Source organism: Mustela erminea, chromosome 8, assembly GCF_009829155.1.
Source record: "Mustela erminea isolate mMusErm1 chromosome 8, mMusErm1.Pri, whole genome shotgun sequence".
Taxonomy (NCBI): Eukaryota; Metazoa; Chordata; class Mammalia; order Carnivora; family Mustelidae; genus Mustela; species Mustela erminea.
The window spans coordinates 53620463-53639852 of NC_045621.1; the positions used below are offsets into that span (position 1 = coordinate 53620463).

General features: G+C 38.6%; 1 protein-coding gene across 4 annotated transcripts in view; it reads left to right on the forward strand.

The window, feature by feature from the left end:
- The window catches only part of GPD2 (glycerol-3-phosphate dehydrogenase 2), a 142385-nt gene extending 123842 nt beyond the window's left edge, over positions 1 to 18543 (forward strand). For 3 of the 4 annotated variants that reach the window (XM_032355628.1, XM_032355626.1, XM_032355627.1), the window contains exons 10-17: positions 3047 to 3181; positions 3433 to 3608; positions 4160 to 4291; positions 5401 to 5559; positions 11176 to 11288; positions 11373 to 11451; positions 11642 to 11740; positions 14922 to 18543. In XM_032355628.1, the coding sequence (XP_032211519.1) occupies positions 3047 to 3181; positions 3433 to 3608; positions 4160 to 4291; positions 5401 to 5559; positions 11176 to 11288; positions 11373 to 11451; positions 11642 to 11740; positions 14922 to 15047 (1019 nt within the window). In that variant the 3' untranslated portion in view covers positions 15048 to 18543. The remainder of the gene's footprint in view (positions 1 to 3046; positions 3182 to 3432; positions 3609 to 4159; positions 4292 to 5400; positions 5560 to 11175; positions 11289 to 11372; positions 11452 to 11641; positions 11741 to 14921) is intronic. The other variant, XM_032355629.1, reaches the window with a different exon arrangement.
- The last annotated feature ends 847 nt before the right edge of the window (positions 18544 to 19390 follow it).

The following is a 19390-nucleotide window of genomic DNA, read 5'->3' on the forward strand; positions in this document are numbered from 1 at the left end:
TTAGGTGAATTTAACTTCACCAGAAATCTTTTTTTTTTTTTTTTTTTCATTTGAGGTCAAGGTAGAAGGATTATCTGTCATTCAGTACAATTTGTTTTTAGGGTCTTTCCCCTGTACTTGGTTAGACATCTTTTTAAAACATTTTTTTTGGACTATTCCAGTCATTTCAAGGAGTCTTTGTGACTCTTTCCATAGAGTCTGCTAAATATTTTTGAGCTGCTTTTCAGGTGGTGCCATGTATAAACACAGGAGGTTCACTGTACAAGGGCATGTTCTCAAGGACTCAGTCAGATCTGAAATCCATATTGTCCTCTGTTCACAAAACTGTGCTCTCAACAAGGACATACTTTGATTTGAACGAAGTTTGGGCATGGTATGGGCTGGCAAGTATCCTGATATTTATGTATTACATGTAAAATATTTTCCTTAATCTTGAGACTTGAAATATGTCAAATTTTCCTTTTGTCTTGATTTTAAAAAGAATTTATCTTTTTATCTTTTTAACCATTCTTAAGCGTACAGTTCTGTGGCATTAAATATATTCATATTTCTGTGCAACCATTGCCACTATCCATCTCCAGATCTTCTTTATTCTCCTCAACTCTGTACCCTTTAAACACTGACTTCATATACCCGACTCCCTTCCCCTGGCAATCACCATTCTGCTTACTGTGGCTACAAATTTAACTACTCTAGGTATTTCGTATAAATGGAACCATACAGTGTTCTTCCTTTTGTGAATGACTTATTTTACTTAGCATGATGTCTTCAAGGTAACATGTGATAGAATTCCCTTACTTTTCAAAGCTGAATAATATTCCATTTTGTGTATAGACCATTTGTTGTTTAGCCATTCATCTATTGGTGGTCGCTTGGGTTATTTCCATATTTTGACTGTTATGAATGATCCTGCTATGAACACTGGAGTGTACAAATTTTTTGGTTTTCAGTTCTTTGGAGTATGTATGTACCCAGAATTGTTATTGTTAAGTAATATGGTCATTCTATGTTGAATTTTTGAGGAACTACCATACATTTATCAATAGTGGCTACATCATAATACTTGCTCATCAGTAGTGCATAAGGCTATCCCAATTTCTCCACATCCTCACTAAAGTTTGTTTCTCTCTGTTTTTTTTTTTTTTTAACTTTTTATAATAGTCATCCTAATGGATATGAAGGTATATCTCATTTGGTTTTTCATTTGCATTTTTCTAACTGTTAGTGATATTGAGCAATATTTTATGAGCTTATTGGCCATTTGTATCTTTTCTGGAGAAATATCTTTTAAAAGTCTTTGTTCATTTTTTCAGTCAGGTTGTCTTTTTTTAGTTTTCGAGTTTTAAGAGTTCTTACATATTCTGGATACTAACTTCTTGTCAGAGATATAATTTACAAATATTTTTTCCTGCTATATGGGTTGCTTTTTCATTCTGTTGTTAATGTTTCTAAATGCACAGAAGTTTTTAATTTTGAGAGGTCCATTTTATCTTTTTTTTTTCTTTATTAGCCTATGCCTTTGGTATCATATACGAGAAATCATTGTCAAACTCAATGTCATGTAGATTTTCCTTTTTTTTTTCCCTAAATGTTCTATAGTTTGAGCTTCTATGTGTAGGTCTTTGATCTACTTTGAGCTTATCCCTCTGCACGGGGATATCCAATTTTCCCATTGTTTTGATGTTTTAAAGACAGTGACCTTTTTGTCAGTGAGGGTCATGGCTGGGAATAAGATGAAGGAGGTAAGCACCTGATCCCAAGTCATGGTCAGAGCAAACTTGGACTTACTGTTCCGTCATCCAAGGTTAGATTAACTGGTCTGTGAGAGTAAATGCAGCAGGACCAGCAAAGTATTCACCTCCTAATCGTCTTCATCATTTGGCAAGTCTTGGGTTGGTGCATGTGATCAGCTCCTTGATGTGAAGAATGGAGAAGAAAAGAGCTAAGCCATTCCTGTAGGGAGGATAAGGAAGAGTAGATTCTGAAAACTCTGCCCTTGGGTATTGCCCTTGCCACTCATGGTACACCAGAGCCACGACTAGGCTACTCTCCTTAGCCATTTTTAGGTCAGTAATGGGTGCTATGCAACAGCTGTCTAATTCTATTTAAAGTCTATCAGTTCTTGGTATAACGAGGTAATTGGATTCTGACAGAGTGTAAGAGAAATTTCATGGGGTGTTGAATATTCAAAGACCTTTCATACACTGTAACAGAAATATGGTGCGCCTAAACTGGGAGGAGCCGGTATGCCTATTTTTGAGCCAGTTACAAGGATAATGGGATAAGGAGGGGAAAACAGATTGTCAAGAGTTGAAAGATAGTACATTAGTGTGTAAGAATATGAACTTTATAATAAGGAAGAACTGGGTTCTTATGCTCTTCTAGCATCTATAAGATGTTTGCTTTGGGTTAGGTGGTGAAACTTTTTCAGGTTTTTCCCCCCCCCCCTATCTTTTCTATGGTGAGAATAATAATAACTGATGCTGTGGGTCTCTGTGAGATTAAATGAGATGAAATGTGTAAATCCAGTGCTTTGACAAGCCTAGGCCTAATAAAAATGCTCAATAAGATGAGGGAAGAAGATAGCCTGTTACAGACTTGTTTGTTTAGTAAGGATCTTTGTCCTTCCTGAGAAGAGATAGCTAGGTATATTCTGGGAGGAAAAGTAACAAGTCCACAAATCTCTAGGTTTGTCTTTGTTTTGTTTCTACTTTGTTGTCATTGTTTCAGCTATTCCAGATCCTTCCAGCTGAGGATTGCTAACGTGTTTCTTTTGTTTCCTCTTTTGGTAGGAATCAGTGTCAGTGATGTTCAGGTTATCTGCTTTTTTTTCGGTTCAGATTATCTTTGTAATAAAGTAATTCTTTGAGTTTTTGTTGTACTTATTGACTTGCTTAGTTGTTATATTTAAGGGTTCCTTCTCTCTTTCAAAGCCCATATTCATGTGCTCCTTTTACTGAATTCTCTCCTGTTTATTAACTATCTCAGAGTTTTGTTGAAATATCTTTAAGGCATCCTCTTAACCCTTCCCATTGATTCTTGCCAGTGAGAAGAGGGGACGTCCTGGCAGCATGGAGTGGTATCCGCCCCCTTGTTACAGATCCCAAGTCTGCAGATACTCAGTCCATCTCCCGAAATCATGTTGTGGACATCAGTGAGAGTGGCCTCATCACTATAGCAGGTATGGCATATTACCTTGTGTTTTGGCTGTGTTTTAGATAGGGCCCTGAGTCAAACTGTCACACCAGAATCTCTTTTGATGCTAATGAACAGAGAATTTTTTTTGATGATTCTGAGTAAGGTCTTACACATCGCTTTGCTATATTTGTTATAAACAACAGGTGAATTTTGTTATGAATCAGTTAGCAAATGGGTCATTATAAGAAAAATAGGGGTAGTAACCTAATGAATTATTTATCAAATTATTTGTAGGTGGAAAATGGACAACGTATCGATCTATGGCAGAAGATACCATAAATGCTGCTATCAAAGCTCACAATTTTAAAGCAGGACCAAGCAGAACAGTTGGGCTTTTCCTTCAAGGGGGCAAAGATTGGAGCCCCACGCTATACATTAGGCTTGTCCAGGACTATGGGCTTGAAAGTGAGGTGGGTGTGAATCATCTTTTTCTCCACCTCATCTTACTACTGCCACCAACAGAATTGGCAACCAGGAGGCCTCCCTGATTTAGAATTTCCTTTTGCCGGGTTCATTTCTGTCTGCGTGCTGTGGAAGTGAACTAAGGAAAAAAGCTGATCATACTTTTCTTCGGTTGCCTAAAAAGCAAGGCACACGCTAGTTTCTATTTTAAAGTCTGGGGTGGGTTTGGTTTGTTCTCCGCAGACAGAGCATCATCCCACATTCTTTCTGTCTCAAGTGTAAGGAAGGCTGTTCTTCAGAAGTGACACTGGGGGCAGAGTCAAGCCGAAGCTTCATCAGTCACTGATACAGTGATACATGTGTGGCAGAGTTAGTGCTGGCCTAAGCACTCAGAGCCCAAGTGGTTTCCTCCCACAAAATCAAAATCTAATACCCTCCTGGAACTATTAGTTACGGGCCGTGAAGAACTGACAGGATAAGCGTGTGCTTTTTTTTTTGCTTCGTGCCTAGAAGGTATTGCTCTTCAAAGTACCTGCCTAATGCAGTCTGGTTTCCCTAGGTGGCACAGCATCTCGCCGCTACCTATGGTGACAAGGCTTTTGAGGTGGCCAAGATGGCAAGCGTAACTGGAAAAAGGTGGCCCATCGTTGGTGTGCGTCTTGTGTCAGAATTTCCATACATTGAAGCAGAGGTATGTGAGTGGCTACGTGGAAATTTCCTGTCTGCCACGAGATGCTGGTCACCTACTGAAAAATTATGTATATCGTTAAGGTTTAATGCCCATTTGCCAGCCAAAGCCTTCAGGAAAATGTCTGCCCTGCCCAGATCCCTTCATTTATAAACTTCCATGTTAAATCTGAAGTGATATGGACAGTGGAAATGATCTGAATAGAAAAGATGTATTTCTTCCTCTTCCGCAGAGCTACCCCAAGTCTTGTGACTTCACAGTTGTTGCTTCTTTTGTAAATTTGTAACTCCTTGAGTTTATACTCACTCTCTAGCTGTTGACATACCTTGGTTTGCACTTAACTTCCCAAAGACTGAAGTTTTATTTCTCATCAAGTTTCTTCATTTCGTGAAACCAGAGACCAGGCTTTGTATTTATTTATGATTCATTGTACTTTAAAAAACGAGGGTCCAGTGAGCATTTGTTTGTTGGTTAACCACAAGCCTTTTGTCCTCTTGATACTCTTAGACAGAAAACTCTAGACAGCCTAAAGAGATGAAACCATACTTTTTTTTTTAATTAATTATTATTTATTTGACAGACAGAGATCACCAGTAGGCAGAGAGGCAAGCAGAGAGAGGAGGAAGCAGGCTCCCTGTTGAGCAGAGAGCCCGATGCAGGGCTTGATCCCAGGACCCTGGGATCATGACCTGAGGGGAAGGCAGAGGCTTTAACCCACTGAGCCACCCAGGTGCCCTGAAACCATACGTTTCAATACTTGTTCTTTGCCTACTTGGCTATGTAAATTAACAACCATATGATGTATAAGCAGAGAGGTAAGTGAGTACTGTGGGTGGTAAATGGGAAACAATGCAGCTTGCATGTTTGCACCAGGGTCAGTTCAGGAAGAAGGCATCAGCTTTTTTCCATTTTGTCCCAATTTACAAACCTCTTTCAGCAAATGGATGAGGAGCTTGTATGATGTTCTTATTTGTGTCATGCCTCTTAGAGGACCAGGGTATATAGAGAGCAATGTCACTTTCCCCTGAGTGTGAATTATTTTTAAGTGAAATTTTATTTCTTTTTTTAAAGATAAGGCCCACACTGATCATTTTGCTTTAATTTCAACTCAGGTGAAATATGGGATTAAGGAGTATGCCTGTACAGCAGTGGATATGATTTCGCGGCGGACTCGCCTGGCCTTCTTAAATGTCCAGGCAGCAGAGGAAGCTCTCCCCAGGATCGTTGAACTGATGGGCAGAGAACTGAATTGGGATGATTACAAAAAAGAGGTATTATATAGAGGTCTTTGAAACCACAGTTCCTTTAAAACCACAAGACATATCACGTCTTTTGTCTGTTAGTAGAGGCGAGTATAGTTTTCAGTGGGAATTTTTGATTTCTTACCAGTTTCTGCATGTGGGGAGTGTGTTTCGTATTGCTAGGTCTTAGGATCCCAACTGGAAAGATATTCTGGTTTCAAAATGTGTTGTTTGTTTCTGGAAAATCCCTTTTAGAAAAATACTCTTCAATTTGTGGTCATAATTCCTGAAAAAGTAGGATAATAATGATTGTGGGTAGAAACTTTTCTGGTTTTCATTGAAAACACTTTTAGAATGTATTCTAAATTTCCATGGTGAAATTCACACTTGTGCAAATTTGCCCTCAGTAGGAAATAGCGGTTTTATTGCCTGACCACTAAATGCTTATTGATTTGTGTCATTTGGAATTTTATATTTATATCCAAATTTAAAAAAAAAGAAAAAACAGTGATGCTCAGATGCCCACATGTACAGCCCTGGGCTTGTTGTAATAAACAGAAGATTGTCATGAATTTTAATTAAACCAAATTGTTATAATATGCAGAGGCATTTTCATGTATTTATAGGAAAAATTGCTTTCTGTGCTCCTTGGTTCCGTTCCTTACCCCCTGCCTAGTCTTTCTAAACCGGTTCCACTGAAGCTTGTTTTTGCCACATTCTGAGACTAGCTCTGATCATGCTCACTGCTGGCTTCCATTTGCTCAATATACTTGTCAGTTCTTGGTCCTCCATTACTCATGCATTTAGTGGCCTTGACACAGTTGATTCCTCCCTCCTTCTTGAACTCCTTTCTGGAATCCTCTCTGTCTTCATCTAGTCAGGCTGCTGTTACAGAATACTACAGGCTAGGGTTACTCTTACCTAGACTTCACAACAGGCATTCCTTTCTCTCAATTCTGGAGGCTAGAAGTCCGAGATCAGAGTGCCAGCATGGTTGGTTTCTGGTAAGAGTGCTCCTGCTGACTTTCAGAGAGCTGCCATCTTGCCGTGTCCTCTCGTGGAGGAGAGAGAGGGAGAAAGAGGGATCCCATTCTCAAGACTCATCTAAACCTCGCCAAAGCCCCATCTCTGAATATCATCACACTGGGGTTAGGGCTTCAACATATGGATTTGGGGGAGAGGGTGGTTCAATCCATGGCACCAGCTCTTTTGGATCTCCTCCTCTTTCTCTCCAAACACTACCTCCACCAGCACTCACGACTACTACTACTACTGACCTTTTCATGTCAAAAATAGTTATTCCACCTTTAGTTCCTTAGACCTAAATCTCAGTATCATACCTGATCTGAATCCATCCACAAACTGTATCATATTTATCTTCAAAGAGTGGCTTGAATTCAACCCCTTCTTAACACAGTCAGCTGCTATCACACTGCTTTCAGCTACCAGCATTTCTTCCATGGTTTATTATAAAAGCTTCCCTCCCACAGGGCAGTATTCTTACTTTAACAACTTAAGCAATTCTATTAAAACATAAGCCCAGATCTTTGGATATGTCAGTCCAAATGAAGTGCAGAGGGGAGGTCTGAACTAAAGATACAAATTTCTGTTGGTATTTAAGCCATCAGGCCAGACGAGATCTCGTGGGGAGTTTGTGCAGTGAGATAACAGCAAGTTGTTCCAACACAGCCCTGGAGCTCTCCAGAGTTCGGAAGTGGGGTAGATAAGGAAGACGCCTCGAGCAAGGGAAAGTGATAGCTAGCGAGGTTGGAGAAAGGGTGAAAAGACTGAAGAAGGAGTTGTGTCCCAGAAGGAAAGGAAGAAAATATTTCAAGAAAAGAAAAGTAATCTACTGTATCAAATCATGCTGATCGACTAGAAGGATGAGGACTGATAATGAACAATTACTTTGCTGAAACACCCTCTGGTTTATTCGAAGCCAAAGTCATGAGTCATGACAGCGGTTTGTTTACAAGGTCTCCAGGATCTGGCCACCACCTTTCTGATCCCCGTGGACTTCCCATTCACTCACTCCCCACAAGCTGAGTTGCTCTTCCTTATTTAAGCCCTGCTGATTTCTCTGCCTGGAACGTTCTTTCCTAGGTAACCTCATGGCCTAGCCCTTCACTTCCTGTCCCTCTCCCTACCTTATTTTTCTCTTTGGCATCTGTTCCTATAGGATATACTATGTATTCCATTGTTTGTTTCTTTGTTATCTGCCTCTCATCCAGGAAATGAGCTTTCCAAAGGAGAGGACATGGTCTGGTTTGTTTCTGTAACCTCAGTGCCCGTCATGGCAGGCCCTCAATAAGTAACTGTCAATGAGTGAATGAACATAACTGAGCATCTGTGTCCTATATGGAAGGTATAAGGAAGACCTGAGCATAGATCCTGTCCTTGAAACATTCTCATTCTGGTGTAGATTCCCAAAGGTTGTTACATATCAGAATCACTTGAAATACAGGGAAAGCAAACAGATTTTTGAGGCTTGGCTTTAGACTATCAAATTCAGGGTCTTTGGGGCTGAAACCATGACCCTGCATTTTTAAATTTCTCCTAACTTTAGTGCAATGTTTGTAGTGTACTGATGGCAGGAGTCCTTCAGAGGTCCTTCACCTGACCTTTGGTTAGCCTTTACCCACTTTTTATAGGAGAGAACACAGGTTCAGTGAGTACATCCAGTCGGAGTTCATACAGGTAGTGAATTATAGAACAGGAGTTGAAGCCAGGTACTCTGATTTCAGGGCCTGAGCTTTCCCGACCTTGCCCTGTTGCCCCTGCATTGGCAGGACTGGATGTAGCTCTTCCAGTGTCGATTTCGATTTGATGGACTAAAGCTGCCTACAGAGACAACCCAAGAATGAAACTTGTGCCTTTACTAATGCCAATCATTTTTTTTTTTTTACCATATAGAAAGATTGGGGATAATGTGTTCCTGTAAAAATTATGGTTGGAAAGATTTGAATATGCAGGAAGATAGCTGGTGCCAGGAATGCAGGCTGTAGGAGGTAGGAAGGAGGAAGAAAATTCTGTAAACTGGCTGTGTTTGGCCCTCCTGAGGAAACTAGATTTAACTTCATTCAGTTCAAGTTTTATGAGTAGATTTGTGTGCTCAGAATATTCTCCCTTCCCCCCTCAACAAAGTAAGAGAAATAAACGACCTCAAGTTATTACCTAGTATCTGAGCTGTAGGAGTATTAATGAGACCTGTGGACAGTCTAGAGAGAACAAAGGAGAAGGAAAAAAAAAAAGAATTAAAGGTTAGAAAGCTGGACTTCTGAGAAAAGGTTAAAAGCATTGGGATTATTTAACCTGCAAAAGTGAAAGCAGAACAAGGTGATAAATAACTCTCTGTAGATGAATTGTGGTTGTTTTTCCCAGTCAATACTTAATGAGTGACTTGTATACTGAGCATTATACCAAATATTTTAGGGGAATAATAACTAGCTCATAGTTTCAAGGATCTTGAAATCTAATTGAGTGGTTACAACCAGTGTATACCTCACAAACGCATGTCAGTTTTCAAAAGTGAGAGAAAGATTTAGAGAACAGCTACTCGAGAGATCGAATCCAACATCGGAAGAACTGATAAAGGAAGAACACATTGTCTAAGTGAACTGGGTTGATAGAGGAGTTGGTGGACATTTAGAGAATGGGACATTGCCAAATTGGACTCTGCAAGGTGTAAACCATGGACAGAAGAATTTGGGAAACTCTGAGTTCAACAAAGGAAACCATTTTTTTTTTTTTTTCTTCTTTAGCACAGATGATTTGGTGCTTTTAAATGCGTGTGTGCATTGTTCGTTTCCAAAAGGGAACTTATTCAGAGATGCGGACCCACCTCTCTCTCTTTGGAAGGGCTGCAGGGAGGGAGACTAGCACTACTCAAGGTGAATGTTGGGAAATGCTGCCATCACGTTTAGTGAGGCAGATTTTATACCTTCATACATACATATATTTCCTTGAGAGACTTTAAAGAGAAGACCACTTAAGTCAATTGAGAAGGCCTCACAAAAAGAAATTTTTTCAAAATTGATTCTTATGAGAAGGAAAAGGGGGCAGCAAGTGAAGAAACGGGACTGTGATTCAGAACAAAGCCAGCTGATAAACACCATATTTAAAATAGATGGAAGACAGGTGCTCCGCAATGAAAGGGTTCCTGGACTAATGTGAATGTAGGAATAGAACAGTGTCAAGAGTTTCCCCTAACAGTGTCAGGGGAAAAAATGCTAAGGACACCAAAAATAAATTTACTTATTTTATTTATTTTTTAAAAATTTTTTCTCTTTTAAAGATTTTATTTATTTATTTGACAGGCAGAGATCACAAGGAGGCAGAGAGGCAGGCAGAGAGAGAGAAAGGAGGAAGCAGGCTCCCTGCTGAGCAGAGAGCCCGATGTGGGGCTTGATCCCAGGACTCTGAGATCATGACTTGAGCTGAAGGCAGAGGCTTTAACCCACTGAGCCACCCAGACGCCTCCCCAAAAAATTAAAAAAATCGTAAAGAATGCATGGAAGGCCTAACCTAGATCATTGCTTAAAATGAGTGGCACCATATTCTTGAATGCTGGAGAAAAGAGAGAACAATTCAACTCAGAGTCTAAAACCAAATTTCTTTCCTTCTTTTTTTGTCAAGGAGAACAGTTTTCAGTGTGAAAAGAGCAAAATAAATATTGGTAAGAGGAAATAGATATTCAAATAGGAGGCTGCTCTAAATGAGTTTATATGCCAGCCCAGAAAAATGATATCTCTGGGTACTCAGAGAATTTGCAGATGGGATTATTTAACTACCGTTGAGCTTTAAAATATTGTGGCAAATAAGAACAGAACCAGAAGACAGAAGGTGGGCAAATGTAGTACAAAATTCCAAAAAGAGAAAGGAAAGAAAAAGACGGTTTGTAAGCTGTAAGCCAGCAGGAGAGTGCCGTGAAAAACCAAGTCAGTGTTCTCTACAATAGTTACTATCTTCTGGGACTGGGGACAGTGGAAAGTGTCAGAGTAACTGTTCAGAGAACTTGTTTCTTCTTCTGACTCTGTAGCTCCCACCGAACTCTCAGCATTCTTGTGACAAAACTTCAGGGTAGCTGATCCGATGATGTCTGTCAGTGACTTTGCCTCCACATCATAGTGGCTGTTTGTCACTTTTAATTGCTTTATTTGTCACTAAACCACAAGGATTGGGTTCTCTAGATTTGGCTAGATGAGACTGGGTGATAATATTCCTCAGTAAAAGGAAACAAAATATTAAAACAACAACATGAATGAGTCTCAGAATCCTCATGCTGTGTGAAAGCAGTCAGAGAACACTATGTACTGTAGGGGCCCTTTTATGTGAAACTCGGGAAAATGCGAAAACACTCTGCAGACAGAGCGGATCAGTGATGACTTGAGCCTAGCAGATCAACTGAAAACAAAAAAGGGGGCCAGAGGAAGCTTCTTCGGGTGATAGAAATGTCTTATATCTTGATCGTGGTAGAGTATACATCAAACTGCGTATCTAAAATAGGTGCATTTTATTGAATATAAATTATACTTCAGTGAAACTGGAAGAAATAAAAAATTGTGCTGGTCAGAAAAGTAAGAAAGGAAAAAAAAATCAATAATTCTTTCCATAAATCTTTGAACTTTGTGTATGCTTGTGTTTTAGGAGGAACTTGAAACAGCCAGGAAGTTTCTGTATTATGAAATGGGCTATAAATCTCGATCAGAACAGTTAACAGATCGCTCTGAAATTAGCCTCCTGCCTTCTGACATCGACAGGTACTTCTAATAAGTTTCCATATTTCTCTGTTGTGACTTGACCTATGTAGGTATGTTTTTCCAATGTTCAATGTTGTGTTCCAGGTACAAGAAGAGATTTCATAAGTTTGATGCAGACCAAAAGGGCTTTATTACCATTGTTGATGTTCAGCGTGTATTAGAGGTAATATTTTTTTAGCTCAATGTCTTTGCTAGCAGAAAAACATAAAAACTCGATTAGATCATTTTTTCTGCCTCTAATGCTTTCTATAAGTAATTTTCTCCTGTAATTTTTGAAAGTTTGGTAGCTTTAATAAAAGGGCATGCATCATTTTTAATTAAACCTCCTTATTTTGTGCTTTCCTTTCATTTAGAGTATCAACGTCCAAATGGATGAGAATACACTACATGAAATTCTGAATGAAGTAGACTTGAACAAAAATGGACAGGTGGAACTCAATGAATTTTTGCAGGTGAGCTGTGGTGAGGGGAAACACGTGTGTTTGGTTTTTATCTTTTGGTTGTGAATGGCTGTTCGAGAATGGATTCTTTTTTTTTTTTTTTAAGATTTTATTTGACAGGTAGAGATCAAAAGTAGGCAGAGAGGCAGGCAGAGACAGAGAGAGGGGGAACTAGGCTCCCTGCCAAGCAGAGAGCCTGATGCAGGGCTCCATCCCAGGACTCTGGGATCATGACCTGAGCCAAAGGCAGAGGCTCTAACCCACTGAGCCACCCAGGCGGCCCCTCAGGATGGATTCTTAAGTCTACACGGTTGTCATGTCATTCTGAAAAAAAGAATGCTTGAAGCCAGCAAAGTTTGCCTCGGTCTGCACTCAAGGATCAGGCTCTGCATGGAGCATGTTCTTTTCTCTTTCTTTCTTTCTTTCTTTCTTTCTTTCTTTCTTTCTTTCTTTCTTTCTTTCTTTCTTTCTTTCTTGTTTTTTTCTTTGTTTTGTTTTGTTTTCTTCTTCTAAGACGTTCTGTTGTGTTGGGCAATTTCAATTAACAATTTAATCATGGTTTAAAGGCTGAATAAGAAGTATGCTAAAATTTAGAAAAATACGCCATGGACTACCACTGCCAGACCATTTTTCACCTGCTTCCAAAGAGGCACACACTGTATTTCTAATGTGGAAAGTAATTTTTTAAAAGATATTAAAAAAAAATTCTAGTTGTATTGATTTGAGGATATTTACTAGAGACCCTGCAATGTAATTATTATATTCCTACATTATGAAGAACCTGAAAAGCAAAAGAAAGGAAACCTGTATTTTGGGGGTCAAGATCCCATAATTCAAGCATTTCTGTTTCCATTGTTCCACTTCCCCAAGTCTCAACTGTTTAATCGTAATCGTGAAGAAAGCAAATTCTGTTATTCTGACTTCCAACTGGAGGCTACACATCATTCCTTAAAAGTTCCTTAAAAGAAGGAAATTTAATAAACCCATATGTTATTTGTAGCTGTCCATAGGACTCTGCTCATATGAAGAATGCACTGGTTTCCAAGTGGCCGGGTTTTTTCCACAGTGCTTCTTGGGGCAGGTATTTCAAATGAATGCCAGGTCTTGCTTGTACCCTGGCAATGATGAATGCTGAACATGAAATAAATTAATGCTGGGGATTTTGGTCAATGTCAGCCCTTTCTTCACTGTGTCAAGTTAAACAAACAATATCAAGGCAAAGGAAATGGTAATTGTCTCTCTAGAGATGAGCTGCAGATAAGAGCATTGTTGAATCTAAATGCAGAAAATTTTCACAGGTTGTGTCCAGCATTACAAAAAAGAATGTTTAGTTCTTTAGCTTACTGTTTAAGTGCACATTTGAAATGGAGCTTAAAATATATGCTGGGAAATTAGAAACCATTGAATACATTTTTTTTTTTTTGGTCTAGTTTTTTCTCAAGAATATTTTATTGTTTGTCTCAGAATTTTAGAAAACTTTTCTTCAAGGAAATAGCTTATGCTTCATTTCATGGGTGTTGTAAATAAACAATAGCATTTAGGGTTGAAAGATCTGGAGTTTTAGAAACGATAAGAGTCCAATTTTATAGATATGCTATGTGACTTGGGTTTTAAGTAATTTTCTTGAGTGCAATAGAATTAAACACATGGAAAATAATTTAAAACATCTGCAGATTTCCTTGTAGAGATTTTAAATAATTATTTCTTGTCCACTTCTAAATGAAAGAGACTATTCATGCTTCTACTAAGTACAAATACACAGTGTAATTTTCAACTTAAAAAATGCTGACCATATTTCTCATGAAATATATTCACACCTGAATGTTGTTGTTGTTTTTTCCCCTCATAATATGGTTTCAAAATACTTGTTATGTTTAAAGAAAACTGAATTTTTAAAGGTTGGTACATCATATAATGTTTATGAATCAAGAAAAAAACTCTAGCTCTATCAATTTTGTTAGCTCCAGTAAACTTAGAAGGTCTTCATGGAACCATAGACAAAACAATAAACAGCAAATTGCTCTGTCTTTAGATGTCAGCATTCTTTACGTCACACCATTTGTCAGACGTAAAGTATGTTTTCAGGGTGTTTTTTTAAAATAAATTATTTTTCTTTTCTGAACATAAAGAGCCCATGTTTATCCCATGAAACACCTATTTGAATGTAGATCTGTGTTTTCAATAATCATCATGGAACGATCACTACAGATGTTGCATGGTTACATGACTTTATTTTTAGGTTTGGGCTCTAATGACGCCCTGCATGTAGGAGTCCGTCTCTAATAAGCAGTGGCTTGTGAAACAGCTTTTAATAAGGTCATGAAATTCTGATCCAGCCCTTTGGCAGATGCCTCTGACTCTTATTCAGAGTCATTTTTAAGAAATGTATCTCTGTAGGCTCAAGAGTATAACCCTAAAAATATTTTGAGAATTTTTCCTGGTGAATGGCTGAGTTCTTTTTCAAATAAATAAATACAAAAGATTGGGAAAGTGAGCTCAAGAAAAGCAAATAGTTAAAACCACATCAACTTGAGAAAGAAAGAAAAAAAATCCCCATGCTCATAATTGCAAAGTGCCTTCCAGATTAAAGGCCTTTGCCCGCTGACTGCATGTAATTTCAAGACTAATTCTGATTTTATCCATTGGATAAAAATGAATTAACTAAAATCTGGGCTGTGGAGTGCTTTTAATTCTTAAGGTAGATCTCTGGGTCCATTTCAAGGACTTAAATGTAAATTACTTTAAAAAGTCTTTAAGGAATTTGGATTTAAGGGACTTGAAGTTGTCAAGTACAGTAACACTAAAAAAGAGTAGTTAAATATAGGTCATGATTTGTCTTTGTTCAATCCCTGAGATTCCTTTTTAAGGTTTTTAAATGAAATTACAGATCCAATATTTGAGTGGCTCCAAAAAAATATGTGCCCTGAGCACATGAAAGGGGTAAAAAGTGATGCATTCGATTTGCATTTTAAAAGCAGGCTGACTGGCTAGATAGGTATAGTTTTCACAGCCCTGAAACACCTGCCCCTTTCCTGCCTTTTGAGATGTTCAAAGATTGTATTCTTCTTATTGGAGCTGTAACACCCACTATGGGTTTTTGATGGAGCCACTGCAGAGGTAACCATTAAGACGCGGTGAAGAAAGGGGGGAAGCACGCCTGCCTTCTGACCCTGTTGCCTATTTTCTCTTGAAGCTGATGAGTGCTATTCAGAAAGGAAGGGTGTCCGGAAGCCGGCTCGCGATCCTGATGAAAACTGCAGAAGAGAACCTCGACAGAAGAGTCCCCATTCCAGTGGACCGAAGCTGTGGAGGATTGTGAGTCTGGGCAGTACATCCACAGCCAACAGACATGGGAACAACAAATCATCCTGTAACAACCAGAGATGACTTAGACCACTCCAAAACAGTGGCTATGGGTAGATGCCTTTGTTAACACTGGGAAACATTCCAAAGCTTTAGGGTGTTGATTTGTCTTTGCCATTCAATCTAGCTTCTGAACAGTGTATTTTATCTTGTTTCTTACTTTCAGTGCACACCGATTTAATATTCTGCATCCATTTTGTAACCTCTTAGACTGGACCTACTCCCTTTTCGTTTGTCTCTTCACTTATTCTGGGTCATTCTTAAGGACAGAGCATTTTGGCCAAAATTGAATAGAAGCTAGAAAAATTTCGTGAGGTGCACAAAGCTTTGGGCGTTAAGACTGTAGGTAGGATTTGCTCCTAACAGAAATGGAGCAGGGAGTGACCTATAGAAATGATAGCATTTCTGGAGACCGCTCAGATCCTTCTTCCCGGAGCTGGTCTGTCTTCCCCATCCAAACAATATTGTGTAGTTTCATATCCAGGGTATGACTGGCAAAACTGGAGAGGGAAGACAAAGTTTAGATCTGGTTACAGGAGCGAGTCTCAAAGAGAAACTCTGAACGCTTCCAGAATCACAGGTGTATGATAAGGATAGCATTGACATTTGCTGGATTACACTGATAGTTTCATCTCAGCAATTCGTTTTTTTTTTTTTTTTTTTCCCCCAGTTACTGCTGGTTTTTCTTTGACTATTATAGTTGCCAGGAAGATCCTTGCTTTTCATATTTTAAAACCAGCATTTAAGTGGCAAGTTGGATGTAATGAAATGAGACTAAACTTCTCAAATCCTTACAGCAGTAATAAAGTTAAAGATTTAAAATCTGTGTGTGTATATCCACACACGATAGCACGATTTTCAATCCCCAAATCCTAAACTGTAGAGCATGTGCTGTTGTCAAACATGGCCTATTTGGCTTAGTTTATTGCATCATTTTGGGGGAGTAATTTCAAATGGAGAGTAAAAGAAGATCGAACTAACCTTTAGTTAACTTTAATTATAATTATTTGTAAAAAGGCACAATGCTGCAGTATTCAAGGTCATTTGGGTTGCTTAAAGCCTTTCTCCTTCGTGGAAAAGTTCTCAACCACAGAGAAAAAGAAAAGAAATAGAACCATGCACAACACATATCCACACACAGACTCCTCCCACACCACACACACACAAATAAATCTGCATTGAATTTAACAAATAATGCGTTGAATTTAAAGGGCCAATGTGGTATGATGCTTTTGCAATACTTCACTAGCATTTTAACCAATGACCTGAATTTTTACCCACTGTGCTTCCTTCTGTGAGGTTAACTACCTGCCTTTTTATTTTCTAAGATCAGGTTGTATATGTAATAGGAGATAGAACTCTATATTTAATGGCAGGCTTTAATTGCACAGACTTGAGATCTTAGTTTTGTTTGTTTGTTTGTTTGTTTGTTTTTTTAAACTAGTACATAAAACACTTTGTGCTGTTATTTCTATTTATTTGACCATTGTAGAGTACCTTACTGCCTCATTCAAGTGGGGTATGAGCCTGGAGGTCATAATGTTAACACTGTTAACAACCTAAGCCCCCACCCCACTTCAAAACAATCATTTGTTTTTTTTAAATGAAGTTCAGACTTGCCACTTCCATAAGGAAAACCTAAAATGGAGCCAAGGATGCTCCCAGGTATCACTGTGAACATTTTTCTTTCAACGTGGGAGCATTTTACACTGCCTTTAAAAAAAAAAACAAAAAACAGAAAACAGAAAACATTAGAAGCATGTGGCTTTGTAATTTAGTGGGGGTTTTTTTGGTTTGGTTTTGTTTTTATTTTTGTTTTTTAATCAAGACAATAAGTTCCACTGTTTAGAACCTGGTGATCCTTGATAAAAATGCTGTCCTTTAAAGCACCACGCATGACGTACCACAATACAGTACCTTTGTGCTCTCTCTCTCTTTCTCTCTTTCTAGTTAGATCAAGATAGCGAGAACTTGTGCCCTCCCTGAACCCTGAACCCATTACAGTAGGGACCGGCTTAATAGGCTGACTGGCCTGTGCAGAACTGTGTGTGTACAACAGGCTGGTTTGTGCACGCTTTGCTCGGAGTAAGTTCCTTTAAGGACAAAGAAAAGCGCACTTTGCTTCCTTTGAGTGTCTCTGCTTTTGCTGAAAATCTGCTAATTCTAAAACATACGCTCCTTCACCAATCCCAGAGACTCGTCTTCGAAGTGAGCTGGTTCCAAGTCTTTACTGTGAATGAAGCACCCCCGCATTTTTGTGTGAGTTCTTAATTAAACCTGTACAGCTTCTGTACCTGATTTCAGAAAAGGGGAGAGGAAATGGAGGGATTAGCCCCTTCAAAACCTATTTGAAGGACAAGGGAATTTTTCTTTTCTTTTTGTATGTATGGGATACTAGGTGATTCTGTGGGGGTGGGGTTGGGGGGTGCAGAGATTGTCTTTCTCATCAAGTGATTTGTTTCAAGAGCCTTTAAGGGGATTCAGGTGAAGGAACCCCCATCTGTGGCGAAGAGATGGATTTCCTTTAAATAGCCCCATACCACAGTCCTAACAATAGTGACCATGCTGGATTATTTGTTAAGCCAAGGCTGTCTGCCTCGTAGCCCTCACGCTGTTTGCAAGATTCTTGCTTTCAATCAGTTTATACCAAGTGCAACTTGAGGATTTCTACTATTAAATGCATGCTCCCTATTCTGCTTTAGTTTCTAGCTTCGTTTTGTCTTTTCCAAAATATGTAGCTTTGTGTCTTGTACAACAACGCAAATTTCATTGTGACTTTGACTAAACATACTGTAAGGATGATCACCGATCTTATTTACTTTTTTATGTATTGTTAAAGATTTTTTGGCCTATGAATGTAATAACATTAAAGTCAGTGACGCTCTAACTTGCACTGTTTTGCATTATGTCCACCGTTTTCAGGGAATAAAAAAGCCCTACTGTGTTTTTAAAGACTCAAGTACAAGCCGGTGCTGGAGTGAATACGCGCACTGCATGCCTTTAAACGTGGCCCTTTCGTGTATGTGTTGGGTTATTGTTCTAGATGGGACTGTTAAATACTGTGTTTGAGGTTGGGTTGTCATTTTTATAACTGTCTTGGTGTTTTATCGCCATTATTTATTACTTTTGATATACAGAATGAGCTGCATGCATTTATAGAGCAATAAGAAGATGTATTTAATGTGCCTTGTTTTTAACTGAATAAGAACTGAAAGCACGAATCAATAAAACTGATTAAAATGGTCCAGTTGCTGGCATTTTGATGTTACTTACAGTCAGAGAAATAACTTTGATTACTGTTGAAGTTTAAAAAAAGTTTGTAAATATTTCCAGCAACTTTTTTTTTTTTTTTTAAATGGCACTTACCCATTAATAATTCTGGCTTGGAATTTTGTAATTTTATCTCAAAAGTGTATCTCTGCATAGACAAATGTAATTTTATGAGACTGCCAGAATTATTTGTATTAATTTGTTGCTGGAGCCTTTAGGGCAGGACTTCTGTATTTGTGCAATCCTATTCTAAAATTATATTCATCCCGTTACAACTCTGTTGAATTCTTTTTTTTTCTTTCTTTCCTCCACCTCCCCCCCCCCACTTGGTCAACCAGAGCTTTTCAGCCTGAGTGTTCCCAGGCACACTGATGAATTTTATCATAACTAAAATCAATAGAAATGAATGGGAAAGATTACATAATCCATTTTGATCATCTTACATGTCAAGTTAGTGCGGGGTTGCCAAGTGTTGATAAATGCTCTGACAGAAAAAATGCTATATATTTTCATTGTCAGTAAATCAGTAAAGCTGTTATCAGTTTTAACACAAATTTTATAATGCCCATGTTATTTTACAGGTTTTGATTTACACATGTATATGGAGCACGTTCTCCATTTGTGGTTTAGATGTGCGGCCTCCTGATTTTACATGCTCAAAGGCCTGTGTGAGTTTCTGAAGCTTCTTTGAAATTGTATAGAATCCCGCAAAGCGATGACTCCCGGACGGACTTGCAACAATGAGCTGTTTGTTCCGTGCCTGGAGAAAAATATATTGCCGCTCAAAACGTCGTCCAGTGAGCTAGCTTATCCAATTTTATAGCACTTTAAAATTTGTCAACATAAAATTTGTCCAAATCCCTGGCTCCCAGTTTTCAAAATGTATAAAATATATGGTAAATCAAAGAAAGGGAAATAGATACTAACATCGGTATTCACAATCTTTGGCAACACTGCATTATCACTGGTGTCAGATTTCACCTGATGCCCTTTGATTTACAAAGGAAGGAAACATAAGTTTCCAATTGG